Source organism: Lonchura striata, chromosome 2 (assembly GCF_046129695.1).
Source record: "Lonchura striata isolate bLonStr1 chromosome 2, bLonStr1.mat, whole genome shotgun sequence".
NCBI classification, from domain to species: domain Eukaryota; kingdom Metazoa; phylum Chordata; class Aves; order Passeriformes; family Estrildidae; genus Lonchura; species Lonchura striata.
The window spans coordinates 15,047,795-15,068,069 of record NC_134604.1 but is presented as its reverse complement, the minus strand read 5'-3'; the positions used below and the strand labels follow the sequence as shown (position 1 = coordinate 15,068,069).

The following is a 20,275-nucleotide window of genomic DNA, read 5'->3' as shown; positions in this document are numbered from 1 at the left end:
ATTTGGTCCAGCATCTTTTCCTGTCTTTCTGAAAAGTGGCACTAGTGGGGCAGATAAGGCTTATCCTCACCAGTACATTACCAGGACCTAGATACTGGTGGTAAGATATAAAAATACAACTCACATTTGATGTAAAAGCATTTATGGCATGAGACTGCATAGCTGGATACATCGTGACCTGCACGCAGCTTATATCCATGTCTGGTTGAGACTCTGTAGGAATGAAGTGCCCTGAGCCTCTGTCACAACCAGGTGTGAAGCAACTCTGCAGTGAGTGTGTAATAACTTCTTACACAACAGCTCTGCTGTCCCTAGACCACATTCATCTTATGCCTGCTGTCCTGCAAACTGCTAAAGGCATATCCCTGTTTGCAAAGCACCAAAACAAGGTCCTCCAAAGAGATTTCCTTGCTGCTGGGTTCAGCTGCCAGCTCAGATCCCAGATTCAGGCTGTAGAGCTGTTGTTTTAGAAAAAGGAGCACCTGTCTCTCTAAAACACCTCTGTTAACAGACCAAAGTGGAAACAGAATGGAAAACCAACCCCAGTTTGTATGGGCTGGTTCATTTCCATGATAAAAGCCAGCAAGTTTCCAAGCAGCATCTATTGATAAAGCAGTGCTGATGTTTTCCCCTGTTCTTCAGATAAGCAGCTCCTGGGAATGTTTGAGAAGGTATGTGTGATATACTTCTCAACTGCAAAGCATCCTGCCAATTAGATTGTGGATAACAGGACAGAAGGCATTTCCAAAATGCTGTCACCGTGGCTTAGGAAACTCAGACAATCAAACTGGGAAGTGAGGAGAGGTTCAGAAGAATTTTCCCTCTCTGATAACAGGAAAATCCTTAATTCCATTTATTCTGGGGTCTCTGCTAGGTGGAAGAAAGGGCTGCAGCACAGACCATGGGATTTGGTTTGGCTGTTTCCTGTCCTTTGAGAGAGAGGCCCCCAGTCAAAGGGATGTGGAAGTCTGGCAAACCAGATCCTTTCCAGGACTCTTTGCTGAAGACATGCTATTTACTGGCAAGCAGGTCCCAAATCTGACCAGACCTGAAGAGTAAAATGGAGTCCTCTCCCCATTTAAATATAAATATTATATTAAATAAAATTAAATATTATATAGTAAAATATAGTACCTCTCCCAGTATATTTAAATACTCTTCCCTTTATTTTCACAGACACACTGTGCGAACATGTCATTTTGATGGGCCTGGGAAGAAACACTGAAAACAAGTGTATTTGAGGTTGGGTTGTTCTGTTAAGCAAAAAGAAAAAAAGAAAAGAGGAAAAAGAACACTTAAACTTTTAGAATGAAAGCAAATCATCAGAGCTTCCTGGGAAAGGGATATTGCTTCCTGGCAGAGCTAACCATGGCGTAATGCCTCTTTGTAATCTCGGCTCCACAGCTGTGAGGGTGGGCAGAGACCTCTCAGCCCAGCTCACCTCCCGTCCTGCTGCTCTGAGGACCAGGATAGTCACAGATTTCAGCCCCCTCATCGGCACAGTACCCATTCCTGCATCCCCTCCAATGCAGTCCCCTTGGGTGATGTCTCCTCAGTGCAGTTTTCCTAAGGACAGGGTGAGTGCTGCCCAGGAGGTTGCCCAGAAGGGAGAAGTGAGCAGAGAACTGCTCTCAGCCCTGGAAAAGCTTTCCCCCTGCTGAGTCAGTGCACCAACAGGAAAAATGGAAATCTAGCAGGAATAGTTGCAGAAGAGAGACATGGCAATGGAGATGTCACAGAATTAAATGACATCTTTGTGTTGGTAGGCACAAAGAAGGGGGGAGTCTCCCAAAATACACCTTGCTGCTGCATCTCTGCAGCTTAGGAACCCATCACACCATAGGGAGCCACTCAAGTGAAATTCAGTCTTGGATTGTTTCCCTTCGCTGTGCAAGTAAAGTTCAAGTGTCTCTATACTCCCAAGCCCCTACAGAGAGGCTGGGAAGAGGAATGCCATGACTGCTGTGGAATATAGGCTGCAGAAAGCCACAAGCACTTTCAGTGGATGCCTTAACTCACAACATCTGCAGCAAGGTTTGGGAAGCCACAAGCCATGGGAATTAGACAGCTTGGGCCAAATCTGAAGATGTAAACTAACAAACCAACACAAAAATTTCTAATACTTTTTGTACCATAAGTGCAAAGAATGTTTCATGGCTGCTTTTCTTCACAAGTGGCTTAACTTTCCCCAGTGCAATTTTACACATTTTTGATATGAACTCATGTTAACAATCTGTGGTATAAACTTCATTATTTCTTTTCATCTGCCGTAACACTGGAAAGAAAACTGATTGTCAAATCTATTTTGCATCAAGAAGATGGGCCAAAAAAACCCGCCAAACAACAAAACACTGAAGATCAACAGACACAAAATTATGTGAACTGCAAGGGCAGGGTTTTGCTGCCTTTTTCTCCCTCTTTAGGATCTTAAATAGTTTCAGTTGCTGCTTTCATTGTGGCACATTCCTGACAGCAGGAAATGGCTAAGACTAGCCATTAGGTACTAGTGCCTAAGCAGCAGCAACTGAAACTAACCCCTTTAAGAAAGAGATCCCAACTATCCTGCTTCTGTGAGTTTTTCAAAACTAGGGTCTTCCTGCCAGGGATGTGATGGGAATCAGCTGGCTAGATCAGCCCTCTGCCCTTTTCCTCCTAATGCTGGAAATCCTCATGTGTCCCATTAGAGCAAAGAGCTTGCCAGTTATGCCAGCAGGAAAGCAGGGAGCAGCTCTGCCTGCCACTGATGAAGCAAACAGGGAAATGACAGGACTCCTCTCATTCCTGCTGCACAGGATCATTAAATCTGGTTTTAAAGCAAAAAGACTGTGGTGAGCCTCTGAGTCCTGCCTGTGAAAAGCCCTTGGGAATAATCAGAGAAGAGAATCAGCTGGTGAGAAATCAAGCTCCTGCTCTTGGCTCTATTTTAGACTAATATCTTCTTACCTTTGGGACATTAAACACCTTTTTGAAGGCTTGGGGCAGGACCAAGTGCACTACTTATAAAATATCTTGGAAATTGAGATATTTTAAAAATAAGAATGGATTCAGCAATCTACAGATGACAAAAAAAAAATAGGTAACACGAGGGAAAAGGTGGGAAATAGAAGTAAAGGGGCAGAATCAAGAGCAGGGAGCTCTAAGGTCACACTTCAGAGAAGCTTCCTGGCCACCAGACCTTCCACATGTGTCACATGTGTCTCCAAAAAGGAAATGGCAGGTGAGTTCCGTTCTACTCAACAGAGACAACAGAAAATACAGTTCTCTGTGTGTGGAAAGGAGAGGGGCCGAGGGAGAGTGTCCTCAGCATGCCAAAATCACTGTTTCAGCCCTAAATTATAACAAATTAGGAGCTCAATTCCCGCTCCCCTCTGAAACATTACAGGATACAACAGTGAAAAAGAATAAAACAAGTGTTAACAGTGAGTGACCTAGGCTCTGTCAAACTTGAAAATCCTTGTAAAGCCAAACATTTGTCATGTCACATAAGTAGTCTGTACTGAGCTGGTTTCACCACTACTTGATCCTTCTCCACCCCAAAGTCTATTTAGATAATTCAGCTGAGGACATTTTTTGTAACAAAACACACCTGAACAGGCCAAATCTTTAACCCTTGCCTGTGGGGCAGGTCAGCACTGATAACAAGGATGGTCATGGTAGCACCTGGGTGTTACCACAATTGCCCAGCTGAGTTATGCACTGGAATTCTTTGAAGAAAAATTGAAGTGGTGCTTGAAGCACACTGTTCCCTGGCTCTGTTGCGTGTCCCTGCTACTGGGGCTGTATCCACACAGAAAAAGGCTTATCTGGGAAGATAATATAAAGTGTTTAGTAAGGTCTCTGTTTAGCAGAGAGAAATACCAAATGTCCTCTTTCATAATTTGAGGTTTTGCCAATGTTGTAATCACCTTTCTATTTCCTGTGCCCCTCCTAAAAATAAATATTCTTTTTCCCTTGCCACTTTAAAAAAACTATTTGAAAAACTCACAAATCCAGCCTGACATTACCAAAGCAAGCACCACCATTCCCATTTTGAATGAATGGCACAGGAGACAGAGGAAGGTGAACTGCCATGGCCAAGAGGGTGTTACACAGGAGAAGGCTTGAATATAAACCCCAGGGAAGCCAGAATCCTGTCCACCAGCTGTGTGCCCACCCTGAGATTCAACTCTCCTGAAGGTGCATGGAGAAAAAGGGACAGAAAACCCTCTGAGGGTGTGCTACTCATCTACCTCACTCAAGCACAGGTTCTCTGGTGCCCTTTCCTGACCCAAAATGTTCTATTGATAAGGAAAATGAGACTTCCCAATCCATGTGGGGCAGGGGCTGCACACAGCTGAGGGTGTGGATCACAACTGCTGCTGCTTGGGTTGGGAAGGAACCAACCCCAAGGAGCTTGGAAGGTTTTTTCTCATATGTCCCCATTTTTAAGAACTCCTTAAAATCTAATTTCAAAATGATACCTTTTAAAATCTAAGACACTAATCACACCTCGGAGACTAATAAGTAAATGGCAGTTCTTCCTCGTTCCCCTTTCACAGAGGTAATTTCTTCCCAAACCATCCCCCTGCTTTCCAAATCTGGACTAAAACTTGCAAAAGAGCCTGAGATGCACGACAGGAGTTGGGGTGGGAGAAAAGAGACCTTTATCTGAACCCCAGCAAGAAGATATTTTGGAGCTGCCTTCAGGGAGAAATTGTTTGCAAGGTGGAGCTAAAGCAGATCACGGAGCCAGTCACAAGCTAGTGGAAATCAAAAAGTTTTCTTTACCTCCATGTCCCGCAAGAGAGGTGTCCTCGGTTTCTTCCCCACCCCTTTCCCTGTTACCGGTGGGAAAAGCCCAGGCGAACAGAGCAGAGCCGCGCCGGGCTGGAGCTCCCAGCCGCTGCTCAGCCCGCACTGACAGAGCCCAGCCACTGGCCCTGCACTACGAACAAGGAAGAAGGGCGGGTGGGTGAGAGGAAGGGAGGGAGGGAGGCGAGAGGAGGGGGAGGCAAGGCAATCAGGGTTTAAATTTAGACACAAATCTAAACAGATACTGTCCTTCCCGGGGCGCTGGGCTCGTGAGACAACAAGCAACGAGCTCTGCCTCCGCGCCCAAACTTGGGGACACCGCATGTGCATTTCCTCTCCCTTTTTCTCTCTTCCCCCTTCCTATCACCTTATCTTTATTCTCCTCCCACCCCTCCGTTTAGTCTGTATTTCTCTTCACTGCTTGCAGTTTCTGCCCTGGTATCTCTGCTTCGATCTCCCCGCTGTCCACACTTCCCTCTCCCAGGCTGCAGGGTCTCTTGCCTGTTTGTTTGTGAGGAGAGAATCCCCTTCCTTCTAACTGCAGCTTTCCTTTCTCTGCCTTCTTTTCGGTAATTTCACTCAGCAATGAACTGTCTTTAGAAAGGCAGAATTAGGAGGGTGATTACTGGGATTGAACAGAATTTAAGGCGTTGTCCCGGGGTACGGCTGGGACTCCCAGAAGGACAAGTACCTACTGGGTGATCCCGCAGAGAGAAGACAGGGCTTAATTGTGGGCACTAGCAGAGGGTCCCCATGCAAGGTTGTCACTGTCCAGCTGTAAAGCAGGACCAGCTCTTTCCACCTTGAATTTGTGTCTCACACCACCAGGTCGGAAGGTGCAGGTCGTTCTCCCCTCCCTTCGCAGGGATGGACTTGTGCACTGGAAGCGAGAAGCTTCCGTGGTGGTAGAAAAATTCAGATGGAGAAAAACAAGGCTCCGGAATGTTTTTGCTGCAGTTTCCCTTTCCACGCTGATCACAGTGTTGTAAACCGGACATCTCTTTTAGCAACTGTTTGCATATGCTCCTTCTCAAAGAATTTCAGTCCCCACCTCTCGAGAGCGGGGTGGTGCAGAGGAATTTGGAAACCCTCCCTTTGTCTTCTGCTGGCTTCCTCGCTTTGAGTGCAGCTGCAAAGTGACACAATGTCGTATCGTCATTTTGGCACGATACCTTGGGGGCAGAAGAGAGTTAAAGCATGTTTTCTAGAAGGGATGCATACTTCTCCTTTGCAATATTTCACAAGTCCCTGCTGGCTGTGGCTGAAAACGCTCCAGCATGGATAAAAATGTGAGCATCAAGATATCCCAGCTCCCTGTTACCAACAGTGGTTCTTCCAGTGTAGTTAACTGTTGCTGTCCTGCATGCTGCGGGACTCCTGTGGAATTTGCAGATCTAAATCGTGATCCAATTATCTCCCAGATTCAATATACAATAGTCACTCTGTCCTTGGCCAAAAGAATGATAGGCTGAGTTGTTGCAATCTGGAGATTGGGCAAGAGGACTAATTAAATTTTTGTTGTTGAAACATTGGATTAGATGGATTAGATGAAACCCCTCTGCTGTAAGCAACCAGAAGATGCTGCAACTGTAGATATAAGAAAATGAAATCTCAAATAAATATGAAAATGAAACTACCACTTATTTGGAAATCCTATTCATTTCTTCAAGTCCTGCCAATGGTACATTAGGAGAGGGAATATAAACTGAAATGAGAAGTAGGGTTGAGGCAGAGAGGACAGGATTCTTCTACTGCCCATGCTTTGCCTGCTGTGGGGACAGAAGGAGGATTTCAAGCTGAGGGGTTTCAGTGGACATGGGTTGAAAGTGTTTAAAGTGTTGCTTTCAAGATATCTGCAATGTAACACACCGTCAAAGTCACACCTCCCATAACTGTTTCTTGCTGCTCAGGAGCTGGTTCAGTATTTTCTTTCTGCTTTCAGGGGTTCTGCTGTGCAGAGGAAACCATTTGCTTAGGTGTACAGAAAAGGAAACTGCTAGGGAGAGGCAGTATCACTTCACCCATATTAGTAAAGCAAAAGCTGTTGCAGCTGCCCCCACCACAATTCTTCACTCCATTTATTTCTGCCTCCAAGTATCTTGCCACAAAAGCAAATTTTTTCTGCCTGCTGGATTCCCAAATGCCATTGCTCTGGGCATGGTATGCAGTACTCGGAGCACTTTTGTCATTTTGTCTGTACTTTCGACACTTTTTGATGCTATATCTTCCTTCCTGAAGGAGCAAGGGGTGAATGCACAGAAATATGGTGTATGTTTTTTTCCTGACAGGAAGACATGAGGTGTGGATTTATTCTCCTCTCTTGTTTCTGGACTGAAAACCACCAGAAAATCTGAACAAACAACCCACATGCTTTAGCTGCAAGAACTTTGAAACAAACCATATTAAGGGAGGTTCTACAGAGAAACTGGGTGTGTCAAAGATGTGCATTTGGAAATACTTGGAGGTATCTTCGAGTATGACTCAGCATCCTTCTGTATATCCCTGCTTACAAACCTGGGATGTAGCAGTGTCTGTGACATAGACTAACTTGTTCTTATATTTAAAAAAAGTTCCAAATTTATTCTGTTCTGCAGGGGAAAAAAAAATATAGTCATCACTAGTGAAGACTATAAAACAGGCTCTGGGGGAAAATTTCATTTGACTGAGAAAATGCTGTAGTTATGGCCCCCTGGATTTTGCAGCTTCCTGTCTGATTCTTTTCAAGACATGTGAGGCCAGCATAGCAAGTTTGCTTCAAGAAGAAATGACTGGCACTCCTGCTACAGGCAGGATGTGAGGGAGAGGTGTAAGGAACTCCTTCATCCTGGCATTCCTTCAGAACAGGTGGCGTAAGAGGTTCTGCCATGCTTGGAAACACCACGGGCAACATTTGCTGGCTTTTTTCATTTTGGCTATGAAGGATGGACAATGGAGCCTCTGCAGGGTGCTCAGAGGGAGCAACAAAAAGGAGATGCAGAGACATGGCAATGCTTTATTCAAAACCCAGCTAGTTAAAAGTGCTTTAGAGGGCATCTGAAACTTTGTCTCTGACATTTGTGTCTGTGCATTTATCTATTTGGGTGTGTCTGCCTAGCTGCCAAATCTGGGAAGGTATGTTTGTCACGGTGGTGGGAGAGCGAAGGGTGGAGGGAGCTGTGTGTTCCTGCAGGACAGATTGCAACTCTGGGCTTTGTTAAGCCATTTGTTGAGGGGTTTAGTGCAGCTCACCTGTCAGTGCCAGTATCTGAGGTCGTTCTGTCCACCTCTCTGCCTGGCCTTGGCTGCTGTTACCCACATCCTTTCCTGGAATTCACTAACCAGCAGCTGTTACTATATTGGGCTTTTGACCTCCTGAAAATGGGGTCTCAACCCTTTCTGTTCTCACTCAAGCAACTCAATTCTTAACTGAAAAAGAAAAAAAAATGGGGGGGGGGGAATAAGGTAACCACCAAAGAAACAACATTTGCATTTCAAAGATCAATCAACTCGAAAAGCCAACATCCTGTTTTGGGTTGGCTTTACACAGCAGGTCTGACACTTGGCAGCCCGAGAGGAAGCGAACGTGAGCAGCGTTTTTTCTGTGGGAAACTCGCTTTTTGAACCCACCGTTCTGCTAAGTGTGCCCCGAGCTGTCTGCCCGTGGCCCTCAGCACTGAACCAGCACCGTGGGCGCTGAGCCTCACCCTCTTCTTCGGGGACTTATCAGCAGGAAATGAACTCAGCTGGAACGCTTCGTACCATTGACATTTTTGTGCTCGGGTCCTGCAGCTGCAGCGAAGCACTTCTGAGAGCACAGACACACAAACACACACGTGCCAGCACCCACACGGACACATGGACACACGGACACACGGACACACGGGCCGGCGTCCCAGGCTCTCTGCACCCTGGGAACTGATGTCAGCGGGAAAGTCCCGTCACCAAAGGGAGTTAAATGGAAGGACGTGGCTATAAAGTGGCTCTAACTAAACTGAATTGGAATGTGAGTTTGGGTGGTTTTTGTAGTGGCCACGTAAAAAAGTAGGTGGTAGAGAGTAACTGAAAAACTGAATAATTTCATGTGTTCCTGACTATCAGCTGGTGCCTGAGCGCTAACATCGTGGTTCAGACTAACCAGGCTTCTTAATTAGGGCTTCCTAATTGCCAGGTTCTGGGCAAAAGCCTGTCCCCAAGCACTTTACTGCACTTTTTAAACTTTACTGTAAAAAATACACTTTACTGCACTTTTTCCAGTAAAGTTTAAAAGTGCTGTATGGTACAGGGAGCATTTTACCTCGTAATAATGAGATCACAGTGAGATAGATCACCCTGGTCCCACAGGCCTGATCTGCTTGACTCCAGAGAACAAACTGAGCTGGGGTGTTAAGAGGAATGGCTGCATCCCATTTTACTCATATAGTGGTGGGACAAATATTATCATCATGAGCCACTGACAGCTTGCTTCTAGACCGAGCAGTTCCTCTATAGTTGTTAGTTTTAGTACACCAGGCTTAATATAAACCAACAAAACAAGTCAGAACATGGCTGCTGACAGAATTCTGGGTATATGTGCTGGTTTGGATTATACTCTTCTCAGGCCAGTCCTACTGCCCATCTCTCAGTGTCCTAGAAAGCATCTCCACAAGCAGTGGCCCTCACCAGCAGCTTCCTCAGCATGCAGCCCAAGCTTTGTCTGAACAGGATTTTCTAACTGCAAATGGAACAGTATTTCTGTCCCTAACAGGTTGTGAACAGAGGAAGCCCCTCTTGCCACTGCCTGTATGGTAGCTGTTAAAAAAGTAAAAGGACTTTTGGCTGACCACACCAGGGCTGTAATAACTCTACCTATCTTCTAAAAAATACACCAAGGAAAGAGCCACAAGCTAAATTCCCAACCAAGGTAATTCAGGAAGTTTGAGAGTGAGAACAAATAAATGTCTTATGCACAAACATGCAATACCTCTCTGCTCAGTAGAGGTCTGTGCTGTGTGCCACTTGTAACAGCAGCAGGGCTGGTATCTCCTCAGGAGAGAATCTAACCAACATTTTTAGAAACAATTTGCATGGTGGGTCTCATGTAGCACCAAGCATTGGCACTTCAAAGCACTGAGCACTTCAGCTTCTGCCAGAGCTGACTCACCGGTCAGTCTCTTCTGTCACAGGCAGCGGCAAGTGACTTTAATCACCCTGGCTGTCATTTGGATGCGGAGAGCGGGCCTGGCTCAGGAATCGAGCGCTGCACACAGCGAGACTGCACAGCCCCCGAGTGTTATCTTGACACAGAAAGGGTTCTGTTCACGGACAGACTGCATGACCTAGACAGGAAGCCTGGACCAGAGCACAGCTAGGCTGTGTCTGAGGAGAAACCGTGCCCAAGCCATGCAGCAACCAGGCTGTCTGCAGAGAGAGCTGGCTCAGGGAAAACCAGCTCTGAAGAGGGCAGGCAAAACATGACATAAGCCAGGATGGAAACCTTGCCCACTTTCTGACTAAAATACATCTTCTCCAGGGACACAGCCTGAAGCCCATCACATACAAAACACACTGAAGTTAAGATTGTTCCATGAACTCAACCTTGGAGGAAGAAAATTTGGCTCCATTTATGGTGAGATATTACTGTCTATTTACTGGCTTTTAAATGCAGTGAAGCACATGATTTGGAAAGGAGAACTAGTAGTGCCTACCAATAATTTCTTGACCCTGTTATGCAAGGATGCTGAGAGCCCCTAGACAATATTGCAGCACAACAGAAGAATCCTTCTCCTTTCTCTGAGATCTAACGGAGGAAGTGAGAGAGCCTAGTGGCTGCACATCAGGGGTTTAGAGCATCCTTTTTCTCTTTTTTTTTTCCTATGAAAATTTCAGTTTCTCCTGAGCATCTCCAGGAGAAAGCAGGAGCAGAAGGCTCGAGAAGAGGCAGGGATCTCTAACCATGCTCTGCAGGCAAAGAGAATACTGGAGGAAAAATTATTTTGTTCTGCCTGTACAGGACAGCAGATAGAAAACAGGGAATGGATGGTGGTGTGTTTTCCTTGCTGAGTTAAGCCCAACAGGATGATCCATCTGGCCTGCTATAAGCTGTGGGTGCTGTGGAGCACCTGGGGAAGATGGTGGTCACAGGGCAAGTTAATTTGGCTTTCTCAGTGCTACGTTGCTAATTACATAGTGTGGACATATTTCGATCCAGGTGGAAATATGAAAACCCACCATCTTTTAGGACCAATTGAATCAAGTCTCAGTATTACCCCAGTTTCAAGCATCTCTTTCTACAAATCTTTATAAGGTTACTGAGCACAAAGTGATTAATAAAATAAGCTAGCTCAGTGTTTATTTGGGTAAGTAATGCTTGGAAGAGCCTTCAGTGGAAGGTGGAATGGTGTTCAACTGACAAAACCAGGCCTTGCAGAGGGCAAGGGCTCTGACATACATCCTGCAGTGTGCAAGAGCTAACACCTGAGCTCTGCCTAGTGGCAAATCATTCTGTGGGCTCTGTGGCCCAAACCAGATAATCCCTGCTACTGTGATTAAAGGATAAGGTTTTCCCAAGGGAAGGCTTGGCCCCAAACACCTGTGGTGACAGAGAACCAGCCGTGAGGCTGATTTAGCAGTGGACAGGGACAGTGCGGCCGATGGTGCCACCCCTTGGATTTGTAGACTGACAGAATCATTATGGTTGGGAAAGAACTTTAGGATCCCCGAGTCCACCTGTTACCCCAGCACCCCGTGCTCACCATTAAAGCATATCCTCAAGTGCCATATCCACGCGGTTTTTGGACACTTCCAGGATGTGACAGACTTCCCCAGGCACACAGAGCAGGGGTGATGCCAGGGGAGGGCTGCTGCCAGGCACCGCGCCACGGCCTATCCCGCGTCACTGTGACCCCGCAGAACGGGCCGCTTCCGACCCGGGGGTGTCGGAGGGGACACTGGCTCGGCACAGGCGGGAATTCGCGGGACATCTCCGCGACATCGGTGGGACATTGGTGGGACATGGCGGGGATATCCCGGGACATGGCGGGGATGTCCCGGGACATGGCGGGGATGTCCCGGGACATGGCGAGGATATTCCGGGACATGGCGGGCATGTCCCGGGACATGGAGGGGATGTCCCAGGACATGGTGGGGATATCCCGGGACATGGAGGGGATGTCCCGGGACATGGCGAGGATATTCCGGGACATGGCGGGGATGTCCCGGGACATGGAGGGGATGTCCCGGGACATGGAGGGGATGTCCCGGGACATGGCGGGGATGTCCCGGGACATGGAGGGGATGTCCCGGGACATGGCGGGGATATCCCGGGACATGGCGGGGATGTCCCGGGACATGGCGGGGATATCCCGGGACATGGCGGGGATGTCCCGGGACATGGCGGGGATATCCCGGGACATCGCCGGGAGCCGCGTCCCGCCAGCGCCCCCCGCCGGCCAGCGGGAGCGCTGCCACCACTTTTCCACTTGCCAACAGTGGCATCCCGGGCTGGAGCAGGAGTAGCGTGGCCAGCAGGAGCAGGGCAGGATTGTCCCTCTGTACTCGGCCACAGCTCGAATGCTGTGTCCAGCTCTGGCCCCTCACTTCGGAAAAGGCCCTGAGGGGCCGGAGCGAGTCCGGGGAAGGGTCTGGAGCGCGGTGCTGTGAGAAGCCGCTGAGGGAGCGGGGGGTGTCAGTCCGGAGAGGAGGCGGCTCGGGGGGACCTGCCCGCTCTGCAGCTCCTGAAGGGAGCGTGTCAGGTGGGGCTTGGCCCCTGCTCCCAGGGACCGAGGGACAGGGGAGAGGAAATGGCCTCAGGTGTGCCAGGGATGCTCGGGCTGGACATTTAGAGGAATTCCTTCACAGAAAGGGTGATTCGACATTGGAGTGGGCTGCCCGGGGAGGTGTTCAGGGAAAGGCTGGCTGTGTCCCTCGCTGCCTGGCCCGGCTCCCTCGGCACTCCAGCCCGCACTCGCCGCTCTCGGGCTCTGTCCCGTCCGTTCGGTGACGCGCCGCAGGGCTCCCATTGGCTGCCGGCCTGGCGGTGACTCCGCCCCCTCCCGGGCCGCGCACTCGGGGTTGTTTACATCGTCTGCGCGCATTGGCCCGCCCCTAGCGGCTCTCATTGGCTGAAGAGCGCGGACCTCGCAAGTCTATTGGCTGGCAGAGGGGATGGTAGCTCGTCACTCCCGAGATTGTCGCTCATTGGCTCGAGGGGGTGGGCAGCGCTTCTCCCATTGGTGAGGCAGGGGAGGCTCCGCCCCTCCCGGCGGGTGGGCGGGCGGTAGGTGCGGGCCCGGCAGTCGGGGGCCGGCGCCGTGCGGGCCGGGATGTGCCGGTCCGCGGCTGTGCGGGGAGCGATGTCCGTGTCCGCGGCTGGCCGGGGAGCGATGGCGCCGCTGCTGCTCCTGAGCGCCGCTTCGGGGTTGCTGCTGGCGGCCGTCGCGGCCATCCCGCCGCCCGAGGAGGCGGCGCGCATGGCGCGCTACGTCCTGCACAGCTGCGACTGGGGCGCGCTGGCCACGCTGTCGGCGCAGGAGGGGCTGCGCGGCCGCCCCTTCGCCAACATCTTCTCCCTCAGCGACGGCCCGCCCGGGCCCTGCGGCGGCAGCGGCGTCCCCTACCTGTACCTGACCGACATGGAGATCTCCGTGCAGGACCTGGAGGTGAGCGGGGCCGGGCGGTGACACCGCGGGTGCGAAGTGACCCCCCGGAGGGCGCTCGGAGAAGCGGCCGGGTCACACAGGCCTGCGCTCAGCAGCAAGTGGGGATGGCGAGGCAGTGTGACAGAGCTGGTTCACAGAGCCACGGGATTGCTGGGGCTGGGAGGGACCTCTGGAGATCATTCAGCCCAACGCCCTGCCACGGCAGGGTCACCTCGGGCAGGTATCCTGGTAGGACTCTCCAGAGAGGGAGACTCCATGACCTCCGTGGGCAGCTGTTCATGCCCTGCCATCCTCAGCGTGAAATTCTTCCTCATCTGTGCTTTAGTTTGTGGCTGTTCCATGGTTGTCGCCCCTGGGAACAATTACTGGTGCTTGAGCAGTGCTGACTCTGGTGACAGTCAGGAGGTCTCCTGAAAAGTTCCTGCTGATCATGGTCTTGAGAAAGAAAGGGCAGCACCAGACAGAGGAACTGTCTGCAGCTTCCAGAAGCACTGAGCAAAGAAATGAGGTGCCACAGAATATTTGAACAGTGAAAATTTCAAACACAAAAAAGTCGAAAGGACAGAAACTTGTCAGTGTGAGACCTGAGCAAAGAGAATTCTAACAGAGCCTGCTGAAGGAATAGTTATTGAATCCCTGGAGCTTACCATAAGCTACATGGAAAGGCAGCGTTGGGATGCTGAGATTCTGAGTGTGTAATTTGCCTTGTCCCAGATCTTTTGTGGCCAAGAGTTTGCTAAAAACTTAATGAAATAGCAGTTTGTTTTAAAAACTTATAATATTAGTCAACACAAAATAATGGTAATTTTTCAGACTGTTTCATCATTTTTTGTTTGTTCCCTGTCAGGTTTTAGTTTGTTACCTTAGAATAGTTTAATCATAAGTCTGAGTACTGTAGAGAGTCTAATTTATTTTGCCTGATACCTTTCTATCCATCCCAGAGTCAGCTGTTTGCTTTCAGAATAACATAAAACCCACGGAATAAACTAGAAATGAATATTTCCTTCAGAAGCCTCCTCAACAGGTCCTTATTTTGCTGCTTCAGAGCAGAAACTCTTGACACGTGATAGTCATAGGCAAGGGAGAAGGTGCCAAATAATCATGAGTCAGCTTTTTGGGAGTTAAGCAACTTCCTATCTCTCAAGTGGTTGCTTCTGTTTCATGAGGTCACTGGTGCTCTCCATAGTGTTCAAGTGACTGTGGAGGGTTTCTCTTGGACATGAGCCCTTCTAACTAAACTTCTCAAAGCAGGGGAACTTCCCTTACTGGGAGATAATGACCCTTAGTACGTAGCATTCTGCAATCCTGTTTGGCACCAGTGCTTTTCAAGCCATGGTCACCAGATTAGTTTTTAGAAAAACACTCAGCTATGGGTTCTTTAATTCTTCAAGTTAGGTGTTTCACTTAAATACTCAGATTTTCTTTTAAAACCTAACTTCTAAAATTCACTTTAAATGCCAAAAGAGCTGTTTGGGAGAGCTGGGAGGCTTTTTTGAAGAGATGTTTTTGTTCTAATTAATTTTACCAACAGTTGTAAAGCTGAGTTGGTTGCCTTCTCAGTAACACTTTGCCCTTCTGCCAGAATTTACCTGATGAAATTCACTGTATGTCCTTGTCTTCTGTACTGTCCTTTGTTTCTGTGAGTTGTAACATATAATAATTTGCATGTGAAATAGGTAGGCTGAATTCAGAGTTTTAAGGAGTGTTGTTCTGTGATGTGTGCACTTTGTTAACAAGCTTCAGCACACCTCTGAACTGGGCTTTATTTCAGATTCAGAACTCGCCCAAGGAGCCTTTCAGATGTATTTAGGAAAAGGTGATGACAGCTTTGTTCTTTCTGCCAGTATTACTTAGCTGAATAAAGGACCAAGAGATGAATAAAATACCAAGAGCTGAAAATGTGGTGGGTATGACATATTTTTCACATAAGTAAACATAAACCTCTTATCCTTCTTCTTGCATTTCAGGTCAATTCAAATGCCTCTTTGACTGTGTCTTTGGCACAGACTCCTTACTGCAGGAAGCACAGATATGATCCCCAGAACCCGCTCTGTGCCCACATCATCTTCGTTGGGAGCATTGTCAAGGTAAGCAGCCGAAAGCTGACACTGGGCAAGGTGGTGTGCATCAAATACAGATCTGTTCAGTGGAGGGAGAGGAGATAGGTGGGAAATTCTGTGCAGAAGCACATGCTGAAGTGTTCTCTGCTGTGATGCCCAAAGGCCAGCTTGTAGTTTGTGTGAGAGAAAAAAAGTTAACGCTTGATTTTTGCAGAAACTCTGTTGACATGCCTTTAGCAAAGAATTTGGGGAGACAATAATGCAGGAAATCTCCCTCATTCCTGTCAATGTGTTCTGAAACTAAGAAGTCTGAGGCCATTATTTTGGAAAAACCTTCATATTTCATTCACATCTCTCTTGCTCAGTTAAATTCTTTAGTTCAAGCAGTGTGATTTGCCTTCTTCTGAAACTCTGCTGAAGTAAATACTAAACTGAACTACAAAGTTGCAGGCACTATAGACAAAAAGTGTGCATTGTGTGATGTGGTGGCATTGCTGCCAGGGCAGTGTTCTCTTGTTCACCAGTACTTTGGTGTCTTGTAGGAGGAATTGAGAGCTGCATGTGTTATTCATTGAAGATCCTGATCCCATTGTCGGGGATAATGATTCAGAATGAGAACTAGTCATCACTACTCTACTCTCTCTTACTTGATATCTCAATTCTTATTTGGTGTTTTCACAGCTCTGATATTTGTACATTGTGCTCAGCAATGTACTCAGTCTTCTAATTGCTTTCCTGAGTTAGGTGGTTCTTCTTGTACTAGACCCAGAGCTCTAAACTGTTGATTTAACTCTTCAAACATCTGCACATTGTATATTAAGTGCCATCACACTTTTCACCTTCCCTTCACTGTAGATTCTGTAATGCCATCCCATTTGTGTTTGTGTGTTTGCAAATGTCTGGGCACAGTTGTATCTGTTTCTGTCAGTTTGAATGAGCAGGTACAGATGAGGTGAAATTACCCCTGAGACACATCACATTATAATAATTCACCTAGCATCCATACTTCTCCATTTTCTGCTTTCTTTAAAAATATATTCTTATGTTGCTCATGCTAACTCTAAAAGCAGCATTTTGATTTAATGTTGAAATCCACTACTTTGTAAGTGTTTCCTGTCTCACACAGTTGCACACCATACTGAAGATGAGCAGACTCAGCCACAGTAATGAACCCCTTGGGACAAGGGCTGGACTATAAAAAGCACACTGCAGTCAGCAGTGGTTTTTTAGCTAAAACTCATCTTTACATGACTATCTTTTTGTAATATTTTCCTGGTTTTTGTTTAGGTGAATGATTCAGAAGCAGACATAGCCAAAAAAGCATTATTCAGTCGCCACCCTGAAATGGAAAGTTGGCCCAAGGATCATAATTGGTTCTTTGCCAAATTCAACATCACCAATATTTGGGTCCTGGACTACTTTGGAGGATTGAAAATTGTGACACCAGAAGAGTACTACAGTGTCAAGCCTTAGTAAGTACCGAAGTTTTTCATGGCTAACTCTCATTATATTTCACATCTGTATAAGTTCTTGTTGTTAATAGCAATGAGTGACTCTCCTGTGGAATTGGCACTGTCACTTTCCTCTGTTTGAATTAATTGCAAGACTGATGATGTTTTGGTCTAAAAATTGATAGTAGTGAGACTCTTCAGCATTTCTGAAGCTGTATTAATGGGATTGCAGCAATATTGCTGATAGTTCCAAAAGAAAATTGCTGTTGAATCTGTCCTTATGATTTTGAAGTGTAGAGAAATCGTGTTCTATTGTCTACATAAAACTAAGTCTTCAAAACTTTCAAATGTATTTTAGCACAGTCGGCATGAATTATGCATTCATTTCACTCTTATTCTTACTCCTTGTAGGTGGAAGAAGATCCTTGGTGATGCTGATATGGAAATGAATGACTTTGGCTGTTTCACAAAAGATTTATTTTTTCTATGTAGTGTAGAGCTGAATTAATAATAAATCAAACACCTTGCATTGTTAATGAGCATGTATTACCCTTATGAAGCAGATTTAACTTCTCACTGACTTGAATCATGTCACAATGAAAAACCTTTCTGCATAAGCAATAACTAAATTTTATTCACTGGATGTGAATTTGGAAAGGTGTCTGACAGTGTGAATTCAGAAATGTTGTGTTTACTGGAATCTGAAGAATTAGTCCAGTTCTAAAGTGCCTTAGTTAAATAATGTTTCTGAGCACTTTCCAATATTATTTTATTTTTAATACCAGTTTAGTTTAGAATTTTATAGTGAAGTTCTACAGGATGGCTCAGCTGATGAAATGGAAAGCATTGCCTGTATTACAGTGGCAAATGATGTGCTGTGTTTCCAAATCCTGTTAAGAATTTTCTTTGCACACTGATAAACTCACTTTTTTGAGCCATTTTTCTGTTTTATTGAATGTGCTGTAGAATACAGTTGTGTTCATACCAGCTGTACCTATACCTCAGGATGAGTTCTTGGTAATTCCTCAGCTGATTACATGCCCTGGCTCTGTAATAGGAGCAGATTGAGTAGTATCTAAAATATCTGACTTAAGAAGAGTAGTGTCTTGTAAATTCAGTGAGAATGTTGTGAAGGATAAATATTTTCTGATTGAGATTCTGAAATACTCAGCTTTGTTAATCTGATCAAATGGCAGTTCATCAGTTTATGTTCCCCTCGACAGCAGAACTGAGCAGATTTTGGGATCTGGAAGCCTTAGACAACAATTTTGGATTAGTAACCCAGAAGTGAAAAATAAGCAATAGAGTTTGACACAAATGAGTCATGATTTGTATGGAATGGAAATTAATGAAAGGTGTGCTTAATTAAGTCTGTGTTAAAGCGACTTACACCCAACCACAAAAACCACCTTTTTAACATCCTCTCCAATTTGCTGTGTGCTGAGTTCACCAACACTAAAAAGTGTTTATGAACAAACAAGTTGATTTTACAGTGAGAAAATATTACCTAGTTGACCTAGAGTAAAGAATTTTGACTCCTTAGAGGAGGTTGATATATAGAACATTGGGATTTGTCATGTAAGATCCCTATATATTAATGTTACTGTTATATCACTCCTTTTCTCAGATACTGGGGTGATTTGTGAAAGTATTTTTTATGTAACTTATTAGGAATTCTTTCTTCATAAGGGGAAGGAAGGTACTTGCTACTGTTCTACTGTTCTATTCTACTACTTTAAAACTAATTTAGGATAAAAAAACCTTACAATATAGAAACCATTTGTGTTGAATAGATAACACTGATATTTAGTTTGAAATTGGAAAAAAATTGATATAAGATATGACAGTTGTGAAAACTCAGCTGAATCTCTGTCATGGACTCAATACTTTCTGTGAGGACACCTGAATGCATTACATGTAATCCTGTAACTTCTGATGTGTGAGACTGATGATGCTGGGCTTTTGTTAAAATTAAAATATTTTTTGACAAGTGGTGTCAAGCATTATTTATTGCATGTCCAAGAATTATTCTCTCCCTCCTGCTGTCCTCCATACAGGCACTCTCTTTTCAGTGTTCTTGTTTTACTGTTTCTCTGGTGTCTTTCATTCTTGCTAGAATTCATGGGGGAATGTCCCTGCTTACACCTGCCTTCCCCTCCTTGGATTAAATCTGTGTCTTTGTACTTTACATGCTTTCCTGCATCTAATGCCGTGAAATGAAAAATTGCAAAGGCAAATGCCATCATCCCACACATCCCCAACTTCCTTCTCCCACCAGTGGCTTCTGCACCCCCCGATTCCTTGCTGGTAGGGCAAGGTGAGAAGCAGGAAAGGTCTTGACATTGCATAAACAATAAACCATTGATGTGTTATCAAGCCTGTTTTAAGCACAAATTCAAAACAGCTCCAAGCAAGCTAAGGCAAAAAACCCCAACCACAAAACCCAAATCTTCATCCCAGCCAAAACCAGTACACCACCTGCAAAAGTATTGCTTTCACTTGAGGGTTTGGTGCAGAATAAGGCTGGCTTTGTTTCTGGTTTTCTTCTCCTTTTACTATCAATTCCCAAGTATTTCCTCCTTGAAAGTGAAAGGGCCATTTTTGGTAACAGTAAGATCTTAAAACAGTTTTGTAATGCTACTGCAATTGAATGTGCTAATATGTGATAATCCAAATCTCTTCACCTTTGACATTTGGGAAGACCCCAACCAGATGTTTCTTTGGGAAAATAGTGAACAGAAGACTAGTTAAGCTACAAGTACAGACCTGTATTTGAGGGTCAATTAGAGAAGAACTCTGGAGCTGTATCTGTGCATCTCACAGAATACTTTTTGGTATGTTTTATACATATTGGAATATAAAGCAGTTCAGGTTATCAAGCTTCTCCCTTAGTAATAGGTATGTAAATGTTTGTATCACCAACGCAAGAAAGTCATCATCTGGTCCTGTTTTTCCTCACCTCTTTTCCCTGTGCTCACCTGCTGCTGTTCAGCCCATTCAGGAATTTGTGAGCACGTTTCCTTTTTTCCTGCCATCCAGGAGTAATACTGGGGCTTAGAACAGAAGGGGCTGAGTATAATCAGTTGATACAGCTATAAGCAATGAATCAGTGTTTTGATTTCTGTAAGTATCCTCCGCCAGGGCATGCTTGAAGTACCTGAGCATATTCTCACCAGCAATGAAGTCAGCCTCCCCACCTGGGAGGCACCTGCACTCACGGGAATCTGACACGGCATAACTGCAGGCACCTCACTAAGCCACAGGATGTTTGTTACCTGGGAATCTAATAAGGGTAATCACAACCTGTCGTGTTCTACTTCCTACTACATGTTCTTCCTTCTATTTATCTTGCTTACTG

General features: G+C 46.0%; 2 protein-coding genes across 3 annotated transcripts in view; one reads left to right on the top strand and one right to left on the bottom strand.

Moving 5' to 3' along the window:
• Positions 1-4,969, bottom strand: part of RCSD1 (RCSD domain containing 1) — a 30,211-nt gene extending 25,242 nt beyond the window's left edge. For both annotated transcript variants that reach the window (XM_021550153.2, XM_021550154.2), the window contains exon 1: positions 4,768-4,969. In XM_021550153.2, the coding sequence (XP_021405828.2) occupies positions 4,768-4,773 (6 nt within the window). In that variant the 5' untranslated portion in view covers positions 4,774-4,969. The remainder of the gene's footprint in view (positions 1-4,767) is intronic.
• An 8,064-nt stretch (positions 4,970-13,033) lies between these two features.
• Positions 13,034-16,939, top strand: CREG1 (cellular repressor of E1A stimulated genes 1). The gene is made up of 3 exons (XM_021550123.3): positions 13,034-13,406; positions 15,374-15,493; positions 16,754-16,939. Exons 1-3 carry the CDS (start codon positions 13,071-13,073, stop codon positions 16,937-16,939), a joined length of 642 nt encoding a protein of 213 aa, XP_021405798.2. The 5' UTR covers positions 13,034-13,070.
• The last annotated feature ends 3,336 nt before the right edge of the window (positions 16,940-20,275 follow it).

What these genes read in the sequence shown, in the direction of transcription:
- CREG1 (XM_021550123.3), top strand. Translation starts at nt 13,071, where the DNA reads ATGTGCCGGTCCGCGGCTGTGCGGGGAGCGATGTCCGTGTCCGCGGCT. An exon ending in TCTCCGTGCAGGACCTGGAG is followed by an intron (nt 13,407 to 15,373) that starts GTGAGCGGGGCC and finishes CTTGCATTTCAG; the next exon opens with GTCAATTCAAATGCCTCTTT. An exon ending in TCGTTGGGAGCATTGTCAAG is followed by an intron (nt 15,494 to 16,753) that starts GTAAGCAGCCGA and finishes GTTTTTGTTTAG; the next exon opens with GTGAATGATTCAGAAGCAGA.